The following is a 14189-nucleotide window of genomic DNA, read 5'->3' as shown; positions in this document are numbered from 1 at the left end:
ACTCATGCCAACAAATGCAGAGAATTCATGACTTTTGCCATCAGAATGACTTTTCCCTTTGTTCTTCAATGCTTTCTGAACTTCTCTGACTATGTTCTGTATTGAATCTGTCTCATCACTATCTGAATCAGACTCAATCAAATGAGTTGACTCTTCTTTAGTCATGTGAGCCTGCTGTTTGTAGTTGTTTCCCTTCTCCTTTTTCCCTTTATACCATTCTGGATATCCCACAATTTGGAAGCAATCTGCTTTCTCATGTCCAGATTTTCTGCAATGCTTGCAGAACTTATCATCTTTATCACTCTTCTGATTCTTCTTGTTTCCATACTTATTCCCTGACTTGTTGCTTTGAGACTTTGACATAGTGACATTTACAAAATCATCTCTGGCCTCATTGCCTACATTTCTCTGTCTCTCAATCCTCATCAACATGGAATACGCTTTGTTTACCGCAGGAAGTGGCTCCATCAAGAGAATCTGTTCTCTTATGTGATCAAAATCATTATGTAAGCCATATAAGAATTGCATTGATTGCTCTTCTTCTAGTTGATCTTGAGCCTGTTTCCTGGCTTCTCCACAAGTACAACTGAGTAAAGGCTTAATCTCAGCCAACTCATCCCATTTCCTCTTAATCTTGTTAAAAAAATCCACTAGACTTAGATTCCCCTGATTCATACTGCTAATCTCTCTTCTTATTTGAAAAATCAAAATACCATTACTCTCACCATACCTCTGCTCAATTTCTTTCCATAGAGAAAAAGAAGATTTTGTAAATAAGAAGACATCAGCAAGTTCTTTAGTGAGAGAACTACGAATCCATGAAAAGACAAGATCATCATCCCATTTCCACTTGATGTATTCTTCAGATCTCTTATCACTAGGCTCAGTATTTTCCCGAATAAACTTCAGTTTGCGTTTTGCACTTAAAGCTAAAACCATAGATCTTTTCCAATCTATGTAATTACTTCCATTCAACAAATTACTGACTAAAATCATGCTTGGATCGTTAGAACTGGTTACCTGTTGATTTGCAGCCATATTCTGATTTCTTCGCTCTAAGTTGGTGTTTCGATTCCGACGAGTGTAATGAAGTATCTCCAGTCTCCGATCTGGATTCTGATCGGAAAAGTCGTCGGAATTATCACCTGAATCTTCTGATTCAGAATGTGGTATTGAAGCACTTACAATTTCTGCAAAACTCTTTGATTTTGTTTTTCCTGGACGCATTCCTTCCAGCAATCGATCGAAGAATTTTCCCAGGCAATTATGCCCGCTCTGATACCATGATAATCGAAAGATTGAGAAAATGCAAGCTTCGTGTTTTATTAAAGAAGATACCAGCAGCTTATATAGAACTGTTACAAGGGTAAAATGGGAAAAAACAATTACAGCTGTTGACAGCTGTGTAACAAACTAACAGACTAACATTTAACTAGTTGTTGACTAGTCAATTACAAAGCTAATTACTTCTTACAAATACATTCGTGAATATACTTCAACAACATTCTTACTATATTTATATGTAAGAAATATAAACCCTACTAAAAAAAATTACTTTAATTCATTAATTCTAATTAATATCTACTTCTTCCTAGCCTATTTCCTAAGTTAATACTCACTTCTCATTAACTCAAATTGATCTTTTCTAAATATTGGATTCTTATTGAGTGACAAAGTCCATGAAATTTTCAGGCGTTGGACATTTAATGAACTTTGTGATGAAAGTAGACTTCTAATGATTCAATATTTGAAAAAAATATGTCAGAAAGTCAAATGTTTGAAAATAACAAGTTAAGAATTAAATTTATAATTTTTGAGAACATCAACAGTAAAAAAAGACTTTTATGCCAATCAAAAGGGGAAAAAAAGTAAAATTAAATTTGTATTTGTATTATTGGATTGATGAATGAATCCAGGAGTGAAAATATGTAGGAGGAAACATCAAAGAAAAAATGGATAATTCCTAAACAAAACCAAAAGATTGAAACAAACAGATATAATCAAAGATCCATATCACAGAAAATCCAAACATGCCGCCCTTCTCTCTTGTTATACAAAAAGTCAAACCCCTTCTCTCCCTTCTCTTTTAAAAACTTCTAACTACTACATTTTGCCCAATTTTTTCAACTCGGATTGAGTTTCCTTGCCTTGATTGAATGATATCATCATGTGATTAGAATTAGTGGGTTGTTAATTAGGTGAGAGAGAGCAGAGGTCTTTGATTAAGGTCAAGAATTAATGGATAGTGTTGCAGAGATGGAGAAGGTTTATGTTGTTGTTGGAAATGATTTACAAGATGGGTTCAAGACTTTGGATTGGACACTTAAGAAATGGAAACCATATCCAATCTCCATTCTCATTCTTCATATCACTTATACTAACATTTCTAATGATTTTGTTTACACCCCTTGTAAGTTCTACTTCTATCTAATCCATCTATCATCACATTTTCCCCCTTTTTTGGGGAAATTAAAACCCTTTCTGTTTAATCTTCAGTTGGGAAGCTGCCGGCAAGCTCTGTGAGTGAAGAGAAGCTGCAACTTCTTAGGAATTATGAGAAAGAAAAGATTGAAAAGTTGCTTTCCAAGTATATAGCTTTCTGTGGAAAGGTAAAGCTTTGCTTTATTCCAATTCAATTCAATTCCATTCTTTTCTTCTGATAATTTTTCATGATTACAGGTCAAGGCTGAGATTCTGCAGGTTGAGAAATCAGATGAACCTATTCATAAACTCATAGTACAATTAATCTCAACACACAAGATAACCAAGTTAGTCATGGGATTAACATTCTTCAAGTCTTCATCATGGTATGTATGGAATTCAATATTTTTCTCTTAATTTATAGTCTGAATTTTGTTTGTTGATGTTTATTTTTATATTTCTGTATATAGGAGATCAAAGAATGCAATCAGTGGATCATTCTACATCCATCAGCATAAACCCAGTTTTTGTGAATTTTTCATAATATGTGGAGGAAAATTGGTGTTCCTCAAAGGAGAAAATGAAGAAACAATGATTGGGGATGATCAAGGACTATCTATTTCAAAGAGGGGTAACATAAAAAGCTGGCTAGGGAAGATGTTTAATGAAAATAATTCTTTCGGAAGGAGCTCTCATCGTCTTCCTGCCTCGCCTAAAGGTCAAGACTTGCTCCATTTGGAAAATCAGTGGGAAAATTGTTATCTAGAGATGCAAAATTACTATGACCATCTGATGTCTTTGAACTTGAATGAAGAGATCTGCGAGGAAGAGGCTGATATTTTGCAGTCTGTTTCGTTGGAAGGAGGCTTGCCCGAAGGAACTGATGCTAACTTGGTAAGCAATATCACAGATGTTTTCTGCAGATTTTGTTCCCAGAAAGAAAATTTGGATATTATCAGTCCAAAATGAGAAAATTATGTAAAATGTCTAAGCTCAAATGGTCAACTTAACTTTGAAACAATGAAAATTTTCTTTCTTAACCATCTTTTCTCAGTAAATTTGTGGTAGAGTCACAGCTACTTCTGACTGTTGGTGGAACTCTTTTCCTTATTTTTGCTCTAATACCGTGTTTAGAGATGCAAATAGGACAGAGTATTTTCGCTTTGTTAAGTAGACCTTTGCCTTGATTGTATTGTACTTTTCTTTTTTTTTTTCTTTTTAATAAAGTTTTTTGGTTTCTTGGTCGGAGTTTAGTTGCTTGGTTGGTGCCAACCTAGTTGGGATTAACCTTCTTCCTTCCCTCCTTGAAACTCAGTTTCACTCAAAGGTAAATTTGTGGCAGATATTTTTGAGCAAGTGGCCTGGCCCTTAATCATTTTGAACTGTATAGGCTTGTCATGACATTCTTGGAAGTTTCTTGACAGTATAGACTATGGAGGTTGATAGATATAGGGATGTTTGGATGCTAGTTTATCAATAGTATTGTGTTAGTTTTTCCCCATTCTGTCCAGGGGTTTCTGTATTCTTCTCTTTTCTCTTTGAACTTTCCTCCTATCTCATTTTCCTCTCCAATTTCTTGTGTGAAAATTTGAAATTTTACTGAACTTAGTATAATGTTTACTAATGGTAACATTTTGTAACAAGCTAGAGTGTGGCAGCAAAAATGGAAAATATGAGAAGTAGAATAGATGATGCGCAGAAAATAATCCGGACCAAGAATGAAGAGGCTAAAATCAATGCAGAAAGATCTGCAAAAGCTGAATGGGCAATCAATTTGTGCAATAGCAGGGTAATATATATGACTTTTCTTTTAGACTTTACTGGTTTTTTCACTATAATTTGTTTGGTTCCTTGTGATAGGAATTATTCAATGTGTTTTCAGGCGGAGGAACTTGAAGATAAGATAAAAGAAGAGGTAGAAAATCGAATAGAGATGACGAAAAGATTGGAAAATGAGATGGAACAAATTCAAGAAATGATGAATGATGTTGCAGAAAACAAAAGTAGGCTAAAGTCACTTGTTGAACTCCAATCGGAGCTCTCAAGCAAGCTCCATATATCAGCATTGGGAAGATCACATGGGGAGACTCAATTAGAGAAGGCAGTGACTGCAAGAGCAGAAATGGTGAGGGAGATAGAAGAATTACGTCGACAAAGAGATATTCTTCAACGTAGAATCGAGTTCTGTAAAGAAAAAGATGCAATAGGAATGGCATCAAAATCCAATGAACTAACTTGTGGTTATAGGAAGTACAGTACAGAGGATATCAGATTGGCTACGGATGGTTTTTCAGAGAGCCTGAGATTGAAATCCGGAGGTGATTTGACGAATGTATATAAAGGACGTCTTCATAATTTGACAGTTGCAATCAAAATGCTGAATTCTGATAATAGTTTATCTCAAGAAGATTTTCTTTGCAAGGTAATACTAATAATGCACATCACTCTATGCCAGTTTTTGACTAAATAAAGGCTATTTAGCTGAAATTGAACTTTGAAATACAGGTCAAGGTCCTCAGCAACATTAGACACCCACATCTGGCTGCCATAGTTGGCTTCTGCTCTGAGCAAAAATGCATAATTTTGGAATATATGCACAATGGAAGCTTAAGGGAGTTACTTTCCTCTCAAAGGGTCCACAGAAAAAGAAAACAGGCTCTCCAGTGGCATGATCGGATCCGAATAGCCCACGAGATATGTTCAGGCCTGACCTATCTACACTTGGCTAAGCCCAAACCCATTATACACGGCAACTTGAGCACATCCAACATTCTCTTGGACCGCAATCTCGTTGCTAAGATAAGTGGGTTTGGGCTTACTCCAGGCTATGGTGAAAGAATCGATTTGCAGGTCGATATTCGGGCTTTCGGAGTTCTACTACTGCATCTTTTAACTGGGAAAAATTGGGGTGGGCTTGTTGAAGAATCAATGGAAATGGATGGAAATGGTCTGGATGAGACAGCAGGACAATGGCCATTGGATTTGGCAGAGGAACTTGTTGGGATAGCAATGAAATGCATAAACACTACATTTTGCAGTGTAGAGAAAGTAATGGAAGAGGTTGAAGAGGCAAGGAAAAAAGCGAGTGAAATAGTTGCTAAAGGTGGGTTTGAAGCTGTTGTTGCAGAAAGCGGTGACAATGAACACCCGAGTGAAGTACCTGGTATTTTCATTTGCCCTATATATAAGGTAACTCTATCCCTGCTTTCTGCATTCAGATCGGAAAGAACATTCGAAAGAATCATGTACTAATAATGTAGTGATGTAATAATGTTGGATGCAGGAAGTAATGATGAATCCACATGTAGCAGCAGATGGATTTTCTTATGAGTTAGAAGCCATAGAAGAATGGTTAAAGATGGGAAGGGAAACTTCTCCCATGACTAACTTAAGGATTAAGCACACACTACTCATCCCTAATCACACTCTTCGTTCTCTCATCCAAGAATGGCATAACAAGAAATCAACTGTTACTTCATAATATCTGCATAATGTATTTATGTTCTGGTTTACGAATAGTTGCTACAATAAAGGTCATTATCATTCTTCCTTTCTGTTTAACAAGCAAAACCAGGTTCAACTTAAGCTTTTATGCATAACTTTGTACATTTAGGCAGATAGATTTGTATAATTGCAATTCCTTGGCAACAATACAATGAATTTTTGACTATTCACACAAAAAATAGTCACTAATTTTGTGATGTATGAAAATACAATACTATTGCTATACTATGTATAAGCTGCATCATTTCTAAACTCCATGATCCCATTATGAGAAAGCAGTATCTAATCCTAAGAAGGAACTTCACTACCCATAATAAGCATATGCAGCTCTCTGTTAAAGGTCATGCAATAAAGCATTTTCGAAAATATAATTTTATGTACGCAGACATCTTGAACAACAGAAGAACGGGGAAACTTTACTTGGCAATGCATAACCTGCGTGTAAATTTGGATCAGTAGCCAAGTCTTCAGGATGTGACCATATATACACTCCTCTCTCTTGTCGGGTACCAGGAACCGTGTTATCAAGCACAAATGCTACCAAGAGAGTCACCACCATGTTCAAGGACACAAGTGCATTTATTGCAAAGTCAAACTGATGCATACAGAAAGAAATGAGAAATCAGACTATCGATCACTTACCAGAGAAAAAAGCAGAGAAAAAGAGAACAGCAAATGCGTAATTGGATTAAAACAAAACAAAACAAAAAAAAAAAAAGGAAATTTCATATAATGCATTTGCAACATGCAAATTGACTAGAAAAGAAAATTTTGCAGGGACATACTTGTTTACTGCTGGTGTGAACTGGTCCACTGGATGCTGCCGAAAAGGGAATGAAATAGCTTGGTAGGATTAAACTAGATACAGGTTGATACTGCTGAAAATAGGCAGGAATTGACATGCCGAGGAACAATGAGACACCTACTATTGCAATATTTCTAAAACTTGCTGTTTGACTGTACTGCAAAGTCGAGAGACCCAGTGCGACAATAAGGCCCCACATGAAGCAAAGTATGGCAGCAGCTAATGCCAGTGGTATAGACGCAAGAATAGCACCTATTTTTCCTGTTCGACACAAATTTAACATATAATTACTTACAACATGGAAGGAGCTTAAGTACTTGATACAAAATAGTTTATAACAGCGTATATTTAATGCATAACCAATCAGCTATTGGGTACTTTTGGACATTCTCTTTGGTATCAAATCATAAAGAGCAGTTGGATTCACCTTAATTAGTTTGACAAACAAGTTCACATGCAGGGTCCATAGCTTCTATGCGCATATGCAGAAATTTGATGACTTAGAACGTATCTGAAAGGATGCTATAGGCTTCTAGATCGCTAAATTCCCACAAACTTGGAAGGAAAACATTTTCATTTCAACTTGCAAACATAACCTGAGAATTCAAGACATACATCCTACTTAACCAAGCTACAACTCAGTAGTCTAGTATCAATTTCCAGATCTAACTTGCAGCTACACCTTTCAGCTTCCATCCATGAAAGGAGATGATAAACATGGATGTACATTGGCACAATTTCTTGGATGACTAACTCTTTCATGTCTGTTGACTCTCTGCAACCCTACTTCTCCTGAAAAGCTGAAGCCTCTGCTGCTGCTCCAGAATGCATACCACCTGGCACCAGCAATATTCCCTTTTCGGATTTTTACTACTATTTTTTCAGTTTCCTAGAATGTGGCCTTAGTTTAGTTCTATCTTTACCCTTCACCACCCATGACTAACTTGTTTTTCTTGTTAATTTCAAATATCAAAAAAATACATTTACTATTAAAGTCTTTTCTGTTTGCAGATAAAGAAGGATTTGTTGTGAAAAGTATTGATGTTTTGGCTTTCTTTTATTTAGAGAAAAAGAACTTTTTTTCATAGGTTTTTCTGCTATATTAGTGAGATTTCAAACATCAATCAATCGTAAAGCCACTATCAAATCACTATTAATTAATAGTGTGCCTACAATGGTTACAATTTGGTTCAGTTTCTTTTGGTGGGAAACAAAACCAAAATTGCGAACTGTTACCTTGTCAATAACTGAACTGTCAAATACAGTTTACTTCAAGTGGTTTGGTGGTTTCAACCTAACAATGAACAATCAACTTCAAAGGATTGAGATTTCACTCAGTTTAACATTAGTGTATATATATATATTTCCTGTGTAATTGTTTCAAGAAGTTGAAGGAGTTTACCTACAAAAGAGAAGAGGATCAAAAAAACTGCTCCAAAGATGACAGCCTTTCGACTAGCCACCTTTGTTATATTGATGGTGTGCATGTTTTCTGTCAAGGTGGAGGAACCAGTGCCTGAACCCCAAAGACCAGCCAAAATACTGCAGAAGCCCTCCAATGCAATTCCTCTGCTCACAATTCCTGGGGTTGGAGGCTTTGAATTAATTAGCAACGATGTGGTGTGGTATGTTCCAACCTGTAGCATTTGCACATTTATATCAGAGTCACTATTATATTTCTCTGGATTTTCAATGGCCCGTTGTCATTAAACCTATCAACATATTTTGGCATGATGATCAAACTTCAATTTACACAAATAAACAAAAAGACCCAATGAAAAAATTCTCTCTTAAAACTCATCATAAACTAGTTCGTTATGTATATTGTTTGTAGAGATTTAGCTGACTTCAAAAACATTTACATGGATATTATTCCTATAATTCAGATGCAATAGCAGTGACCTCAATGAAAGAAAATTTCAGTTAAATGATTTTGCTAGTGCAGATTAAAATGATAGAAAATGAAGTTAAAGAAGCATCCCTTTCCTCTTTATTATGGCTATTTGTAACTTTTGAATAATAGGGCACTATATTGAGAAGCTCGAAGATAAAGAAAAATTTGGAAGAAAAAGACATGAAAACAGATTTTTTTTCGTAAAAAGCATAGAACTTTTTTTTGTTATTGAATGTTGATATTGTTCTCAAAAAAAAAAAAAAAAAAAAAGAATGTTGATACATTTGTAACAGAAGCTACCAACCGAATCAACTGAGGCCACCAGTGACACAATTATCATGATCAAGGAAGTCCTAAAGTGGAATATGGGGGCACCCCACTGTAGAGGGTAGGGAATCCGGACCCATGCAGAAGTTCTCCATGCATTAGAAACGTCAGTCCTGCAATGCTGCATTGTATATGCATGCTTTCTACATGCATCGATTAAAATGTTTGAAGTGGGTATGTCACTGCTGCATCCACTATAGTTATATGCTCCACCAGCTGTCAGAAAGAAAGCATACGTCCATGTAATCATCACACTCAGGGGGACCTGCACTAACCATTCAAACTCACCAAGATTAACAAAGTGATGACAATTCATCACAGTTAATAGAAAAGCTAATCATAGAAACATACCGCATAAATTTGGAATAACCGATGCCCAAAGATGGATATTCCTCGAAGATACTACGAAAGGATGAAACATGAATAGTGAACAATTTTCTAAACCATTGAATGAACTACAACAAAAGTTTAATGAACTAGTATAAATTGTTGCAGGGGTATGACTTATTTGTGGCTAAATATACTTATTAAAACCAAAAAATAAAAACTTTACAGTCAGATTGAGTAATATTCCAGAACTATCACTTACCAGAGTGAATATAAGAACCAATAGTATCGAAGGAATGCTAATTTCCACACAACTACCAGCTTGGGGAAAACCATAACTAAAAAATGCTAAACCTACTGCAGCAATAGTTGGTGCAACGACAACAGGATTTATCAATCTGCAAGACATTATTATAACAGGAAAGGATTACATGATATGTTCTTAATATTAATTGTGCTTTTTGGCAATGCTTTGTTTGCTTTCATTAAAAAAGACAAAAAAAAAGGAAAAGGAAAAAGAAAAAGAAACACCAATTTAATAGAGCATGTAGATAAAGCTTCTTCATTAGTCTATCATCTTTCAATTTACTGTAAGAAACATTATCAAGCATTAAAACAAAAATCTTCTTATTCAGCTCTCAATTTTGAAGCTAGAATTAATGTAGAAAGAGCTATTGAATGCAACTATGCATGTATTATCAAAAATGTGGTATACATATTGATAGAGTATTTATCGGTCATATTATTGTTATTTGCTTATGCTTTTACAATGAACTTGTGTTTAATTTAGAAATTCTAACTATGTCTTCTATTAGAGGGTTAATTTGGAAGGTTAAAGAGAAAATGCTGGAGTTTGAGCCTTAAAACCCTTTCATCCATAGGCCGTGTTCATATCCTCACATGACTTGTGTTCAATTTGCGGCACAAGCTTTCATCCCATAAGGTGCCTTATATGTCAGGATCTGCCAAGTTATATATGTAGGCTGTTATGCCTTATTGTCAAAATCTTTACTGATTTATTTTAAGAGATTTTGATTTAGTAGGATTCTTTATAGGCTTCTTCCTTATTTTGCTATAAGAGGTATTATTTTCTTTTGATTTCTATAAACAAAAAGGCCTAACTCACCCCAAAATGTACCTCAAAGGACAAGGATTGCGTCACATATATAAGGAGCCATAAGTGGGATATCAAACAAGTTGTCTATTTTACTTTTATTTTCTCTCAAGATGAGTAACTGAACTTTTAATTCTATTTGAAGGACAGTTCATTGCATTTCAATAGTGAAAATCTAATCAGGTTTATTCTCTCTTTTTTTCAGTTAGATGTATATCATCTGCAGTTTCTTGAGATTATTATGTTGATTCATTGAAGAAAGACGTCATTATTTGATTTATTAAAGATTGATGGCTAATTAGAAGATTGATTTCACATATATTTGGTTTTTCTAATACAAGTAGAGAATAACATGACGGATCAGAATATATAATAGATAAACTGAGTTTGTGTCTTTGTTGATTTAAATTGGTGTTTTTCTAGTTTTCAACGCTATTGTCAGATAAATTCTAAGAAGTTGTTTAGCTTTGACTAATAATAAGAGGATAATTGAAGAGGTTGTATCAATTATCAATTAATGAAGGAAAGATAGGTTGCTAAAACTTGTTAACAACTCTAATTATTAATGTGAACTGTGGAATTATCTTTGTAACAATAATCAATTGACCCAACCAAGAGTTTTTTGTTAGAAGCTTCTTCATATATTATCATTCTCATTTAAGTCTTGCTCTATATTATTTAGAGTAAGAGCTGTTTTTTGTTCAACAACATCAAATTTTATGGATGCAATGTGTAACAAGAAAAGTATCAGTATCTTTGGACAAGCTCAAAATAAGGAACATTAAAGGCAGTATCTTTGCTCACCTTAAAATAAGACACATTAAGCCACTAAATCCCAAGAAGCTTTGGAATATAGATCCAACAATGATTGCCCCCTGGAGCTCCCTCATTATGTGTTTGAATTTCTGCAGTTAAAAAATTTCATGATTTAACTGAAAGATTTAAGCCGTTCAGGAAATGAAAAATAGAATAACTTTATCATGGAGTGCAAAATCCCCTGATGATTGAAATAGGCAAAAGAAGCAGCAGAAGAATTAATAATCACCAGAAATCTAAAAATCCAACTTTTTTTTATCATTTTTCACCACAAAAGTTAATTTGAACCTATTGGTTATAATCTGCCAAATTTATGTTGCTTTTTATGCTATTATCCATTAGAAATCTAAGAAAATAACTATATATACCTTAGAAAGAAAAGTGGATTTTAATTTGAAACAGGTGAAAAGAGAAAGTAAGTATATTTCTATGGGACCAATGGAGTATCTACTGAAGCTAAACAGGCTTAAAACTTAAAGATATAACACTCCAAGATTTCTTTTTCATCACAATCAACTTACATGTTCTGAGAGATTCCGATACTCTGTAGCATTCATGATAACTAATGCTGGTGCCAAATAAACAAATGAACTCCCTTGGACTAATGGAAGTCGGGTACCAAAGTATGAATGGAGTATTGTTGTGATGCCAGAGATAAGTAACATTGTAGAAATCACTGTCGCGGTATCTTTCTGTAATAATTTATGCAAAACATGAAAGATCAAAGAAAAAACCTGGTCAAATATCTTCTTTAAGTGCATAAAAGATCGAAAATTTCACAAGTATCTATAGTACATCTGTTCCTCCCATGGCGGGTACGATGATCAAGGGGATGAAAATCAGTGAGCCAGCTAGTGACAAATAATGTTGTAGGCCATAATATAGAAGTGGCACTGCAAAAAAGAGGGGAAAAGTGTGTTGATCAGAGCAAAGAATTGACTTCTGGAGAACTCATGAGAAACCAAGCAAACAAAAATCACACTATAAGACATAAGGAATCCTATTAATCCTGGAAAATGCACTACAATCTGTAGCTCTGCAACCTGCTAAATGGGAGAAATGCAAAACTTCTACAACTTCAGCTTAAACATGAAGGTAATTAAGCTCAAAAGATAAATTAGCTAGACTTGGCAACTTCCATCCCTAGAAGGACAGCTATAGACATTGAATGCACTTTTTGATCAGTCAACTGATAGATAGAACTATAAAAACAAAGATATATGTTGAATGAAAAACATAGTAATAGAATCAAACACCTTGGATGTCTCATATACTGTAACTAGACCATACTTTTGCGAATTTCTCAAATGTAGAGAAGAAAACTTGAATGATATAAATATTGGTAAACAAAGGCCTAACTCGCCCAAAAGTACCTCCTCATATTGCCTCATATATTAAGGAGGAATATAGTGTGGTAACACAGCCTCACGCTCAATTCATTTGGTGCTAATATCAGCGGGATCAACATTGAACCATGAACGTGATACCCTTATAAACAAAGTTGTAACTCACCCAAAAAGTACCCCAAAACCTACCTCAAACGAGGAGAATTGCCTCACACATAGTTAAGTAGCTACATAGATTTCCAATTAAGGAATGTCTATGCTTCTCAATTTAGCAATGTGGAATATTTAACACTATTAAAGAAGCATCCATTAATAGAGGAGACAATGGATACAGAAAATATACTAACCAAAACCAGGATTATCTCTGAGTCCAATTCTCATTCCACTCTGTGTATGCCACCCTCCACCAGCATTTTCCTCCCCACCTGGATATATATCAATGCCAAAATGCCTTCCAGCATTTTCTTCCTCTTCTTCTTTCTTTTGCTGCAAAATTGGAGCAGTTACAGGAATTTCGTGTCCCATCCCATTTCCATTTCCCTTTAACGCAACATTTACTTCTTCATCCTTAGCTCCAACAACAGGTCCCTCTCCAATTCTCCTCTTCTTGTTCTCATCTCTGAACCCCAAGTTCCTATCAGTTGCATTCCTGAACCAATTACCTGGCCTAGACACAGGAGGACCCATTTCCTGCTCAATTTCTGATCCTCTATCAGGCCTGGTCCGACCAAGAACCGGGTCGATTTCGATTTTGGGGGAAGACCCGCCATTCTTGTTCAAATTAATTTCAGTGCTGGAATCAACCTTGCCGCTGTGGCTGGTGGTAGTTTCACTAGAAAAAGTGGAGACAAAACCAGTTTTCTTTGCCCAAGATCTCAACTCTCTTGGATTATGATCAGTTCTAGGCACAAAAGGGTCTATCTTCGGCAGCATAGAGCCTAGTTTGGTAGCAATGTTAGATCTTTCTTTTCGCCGCTCTGACTTCCCCGCAGTTTTTGAGCTCGACCCAGTTTCCATTGCAGCTCTTTCTCAAATAGAAGCCAAAAACTGGAGTAAAAGCTCAAAAATTAAAGTGTAGAGTAGAAGCAAAGAAAAGAAACAAGTGAGGAAATAATTAATTAACGGTAATTGCTAATTTAATGCAGCTTTAAGGCTTCAATGGATGGGTGAGTAAGTAGTGAGTAAGAGTGAGCAAGTGCAAAATAATCTAAAAAGGTAGCATCTTTTAGCATAAGAATTCTTATTTCTGGTCTGAAGTTGTTTTCAGACAGTGTAAAATTACTGGAATAACCTCACTGGCAGCTGAGTTCACATTTGGACAAGGTGGAAAGATGTGTCATTCAGACTCTACATACAGCAGTCTGCAGATACACATTACACAAATCAGAAGAAAGAAGACATAAAAAAAAATATTTATATTCTTTTATCCGGTAATTTTTTTTTGTTATTTCTTTGTTTCCCTTTTTCTAAAAAAAAGACTTTAATTAAAAAGATAAAAAGGTTCCTTTTTATATGAAAATTAATTAAATAAATTGATTAGTGATGATCCCATTTTAGTTTCTTGATATTGAAGTATTATAAGCATTGACTGTGTTAGTGTTTCTAATTATTAATAACAAACAGTTTTGAAGTTTA

General features: G+C 35.1%; 2 protein-coding genes across 3 annotated transcripts; one reads left to right on the top strand and one right to left on the bottom strand.

Annotated features, from left to right (window-relative positions):
- The first annotated feature begins 1926 nt into the window (after positions 1-1926).
- Positions 1927-5982, top strand: LOC136228897 (putative U-box domain-containing protein 50). The gene is made up of 8 exons (XM_066017388.1): positions 1927-2410; positions 2497-2609; positions 2680-2807; positions 2892-3315; positions 4070-4210; positions 4304-4843; positions 4927-5610; positions 5705-5982. The coding sequence occupies exons 1-8, from the start codon at positions 2239-2241 to the stop codon at positions 5900-5902; spliced, it is 2400 nt and encodes a 799-aa protein (XP_065873460.1). The 5' UTR covers positions 1927-2238; the 3' UTR covers positions 5903-5982.
- A 14-nt stretch (positions 5983-5996) lies between these two features.
- LOC136228898 (nucleobase-ascorbate transporter 11) lies at positions 5997-13908 on the bottom strand. 2 transcript variants are annotated; one of them, XM_066017389.1, is made up of 10 exons: positions 12902-13901; positions 12004-12101; positions 11730-11900; positions 11197-11297; positions 9541-9676; positions 9303-9353; positions 8929-9216; positions 8133-8367; positions 6711-6991; positions 5997-6520 (listed from the first exon to the last, which is right to left on the bottom strand). In XM_066017389.1, exons 1-10 carry the CDS (start codon positions 13569-13571, stop codon positions 6299-6301), a joined length of 2253 nt encoding a protein of 750 aa, XP_065873461.1. In that variant the 5' UTR covers positions 13572-13901; the 3' UTR covers positions 5997-6298. The 2 variants fall into 2 exon arrangements, 1 of the variants encoding a protein (XP_065873461.1); XR_010688881.1 differs by lacking the exon at positions 5997-6520 and adding an exon at positions 7158-7566 and having other exon boundaries at positions 6856-6991; positions 12902-13908.
- Positions 13909-14189: the final 281 nt, after the last annotated feature.

Source organism: Euphorbia lathyris, chromosome 5 (genome assembly GCF_963576675.1).
Source record: "Euphorbia lathyris chromosome 5, ddEupLath1.1, whole genome shotgun sequence".
NCBI lineage: Eukaryota > Viridiplantae > Streptophyta > Magnoliopsida > Malpighiales > Euphorbiaceae > Euphorbia > Euphorbia lathyris.
Note: the sequence above shows the minus strand (reverse complement) of the source record. Positions and strands in the feature narration are given on the sequence as shown.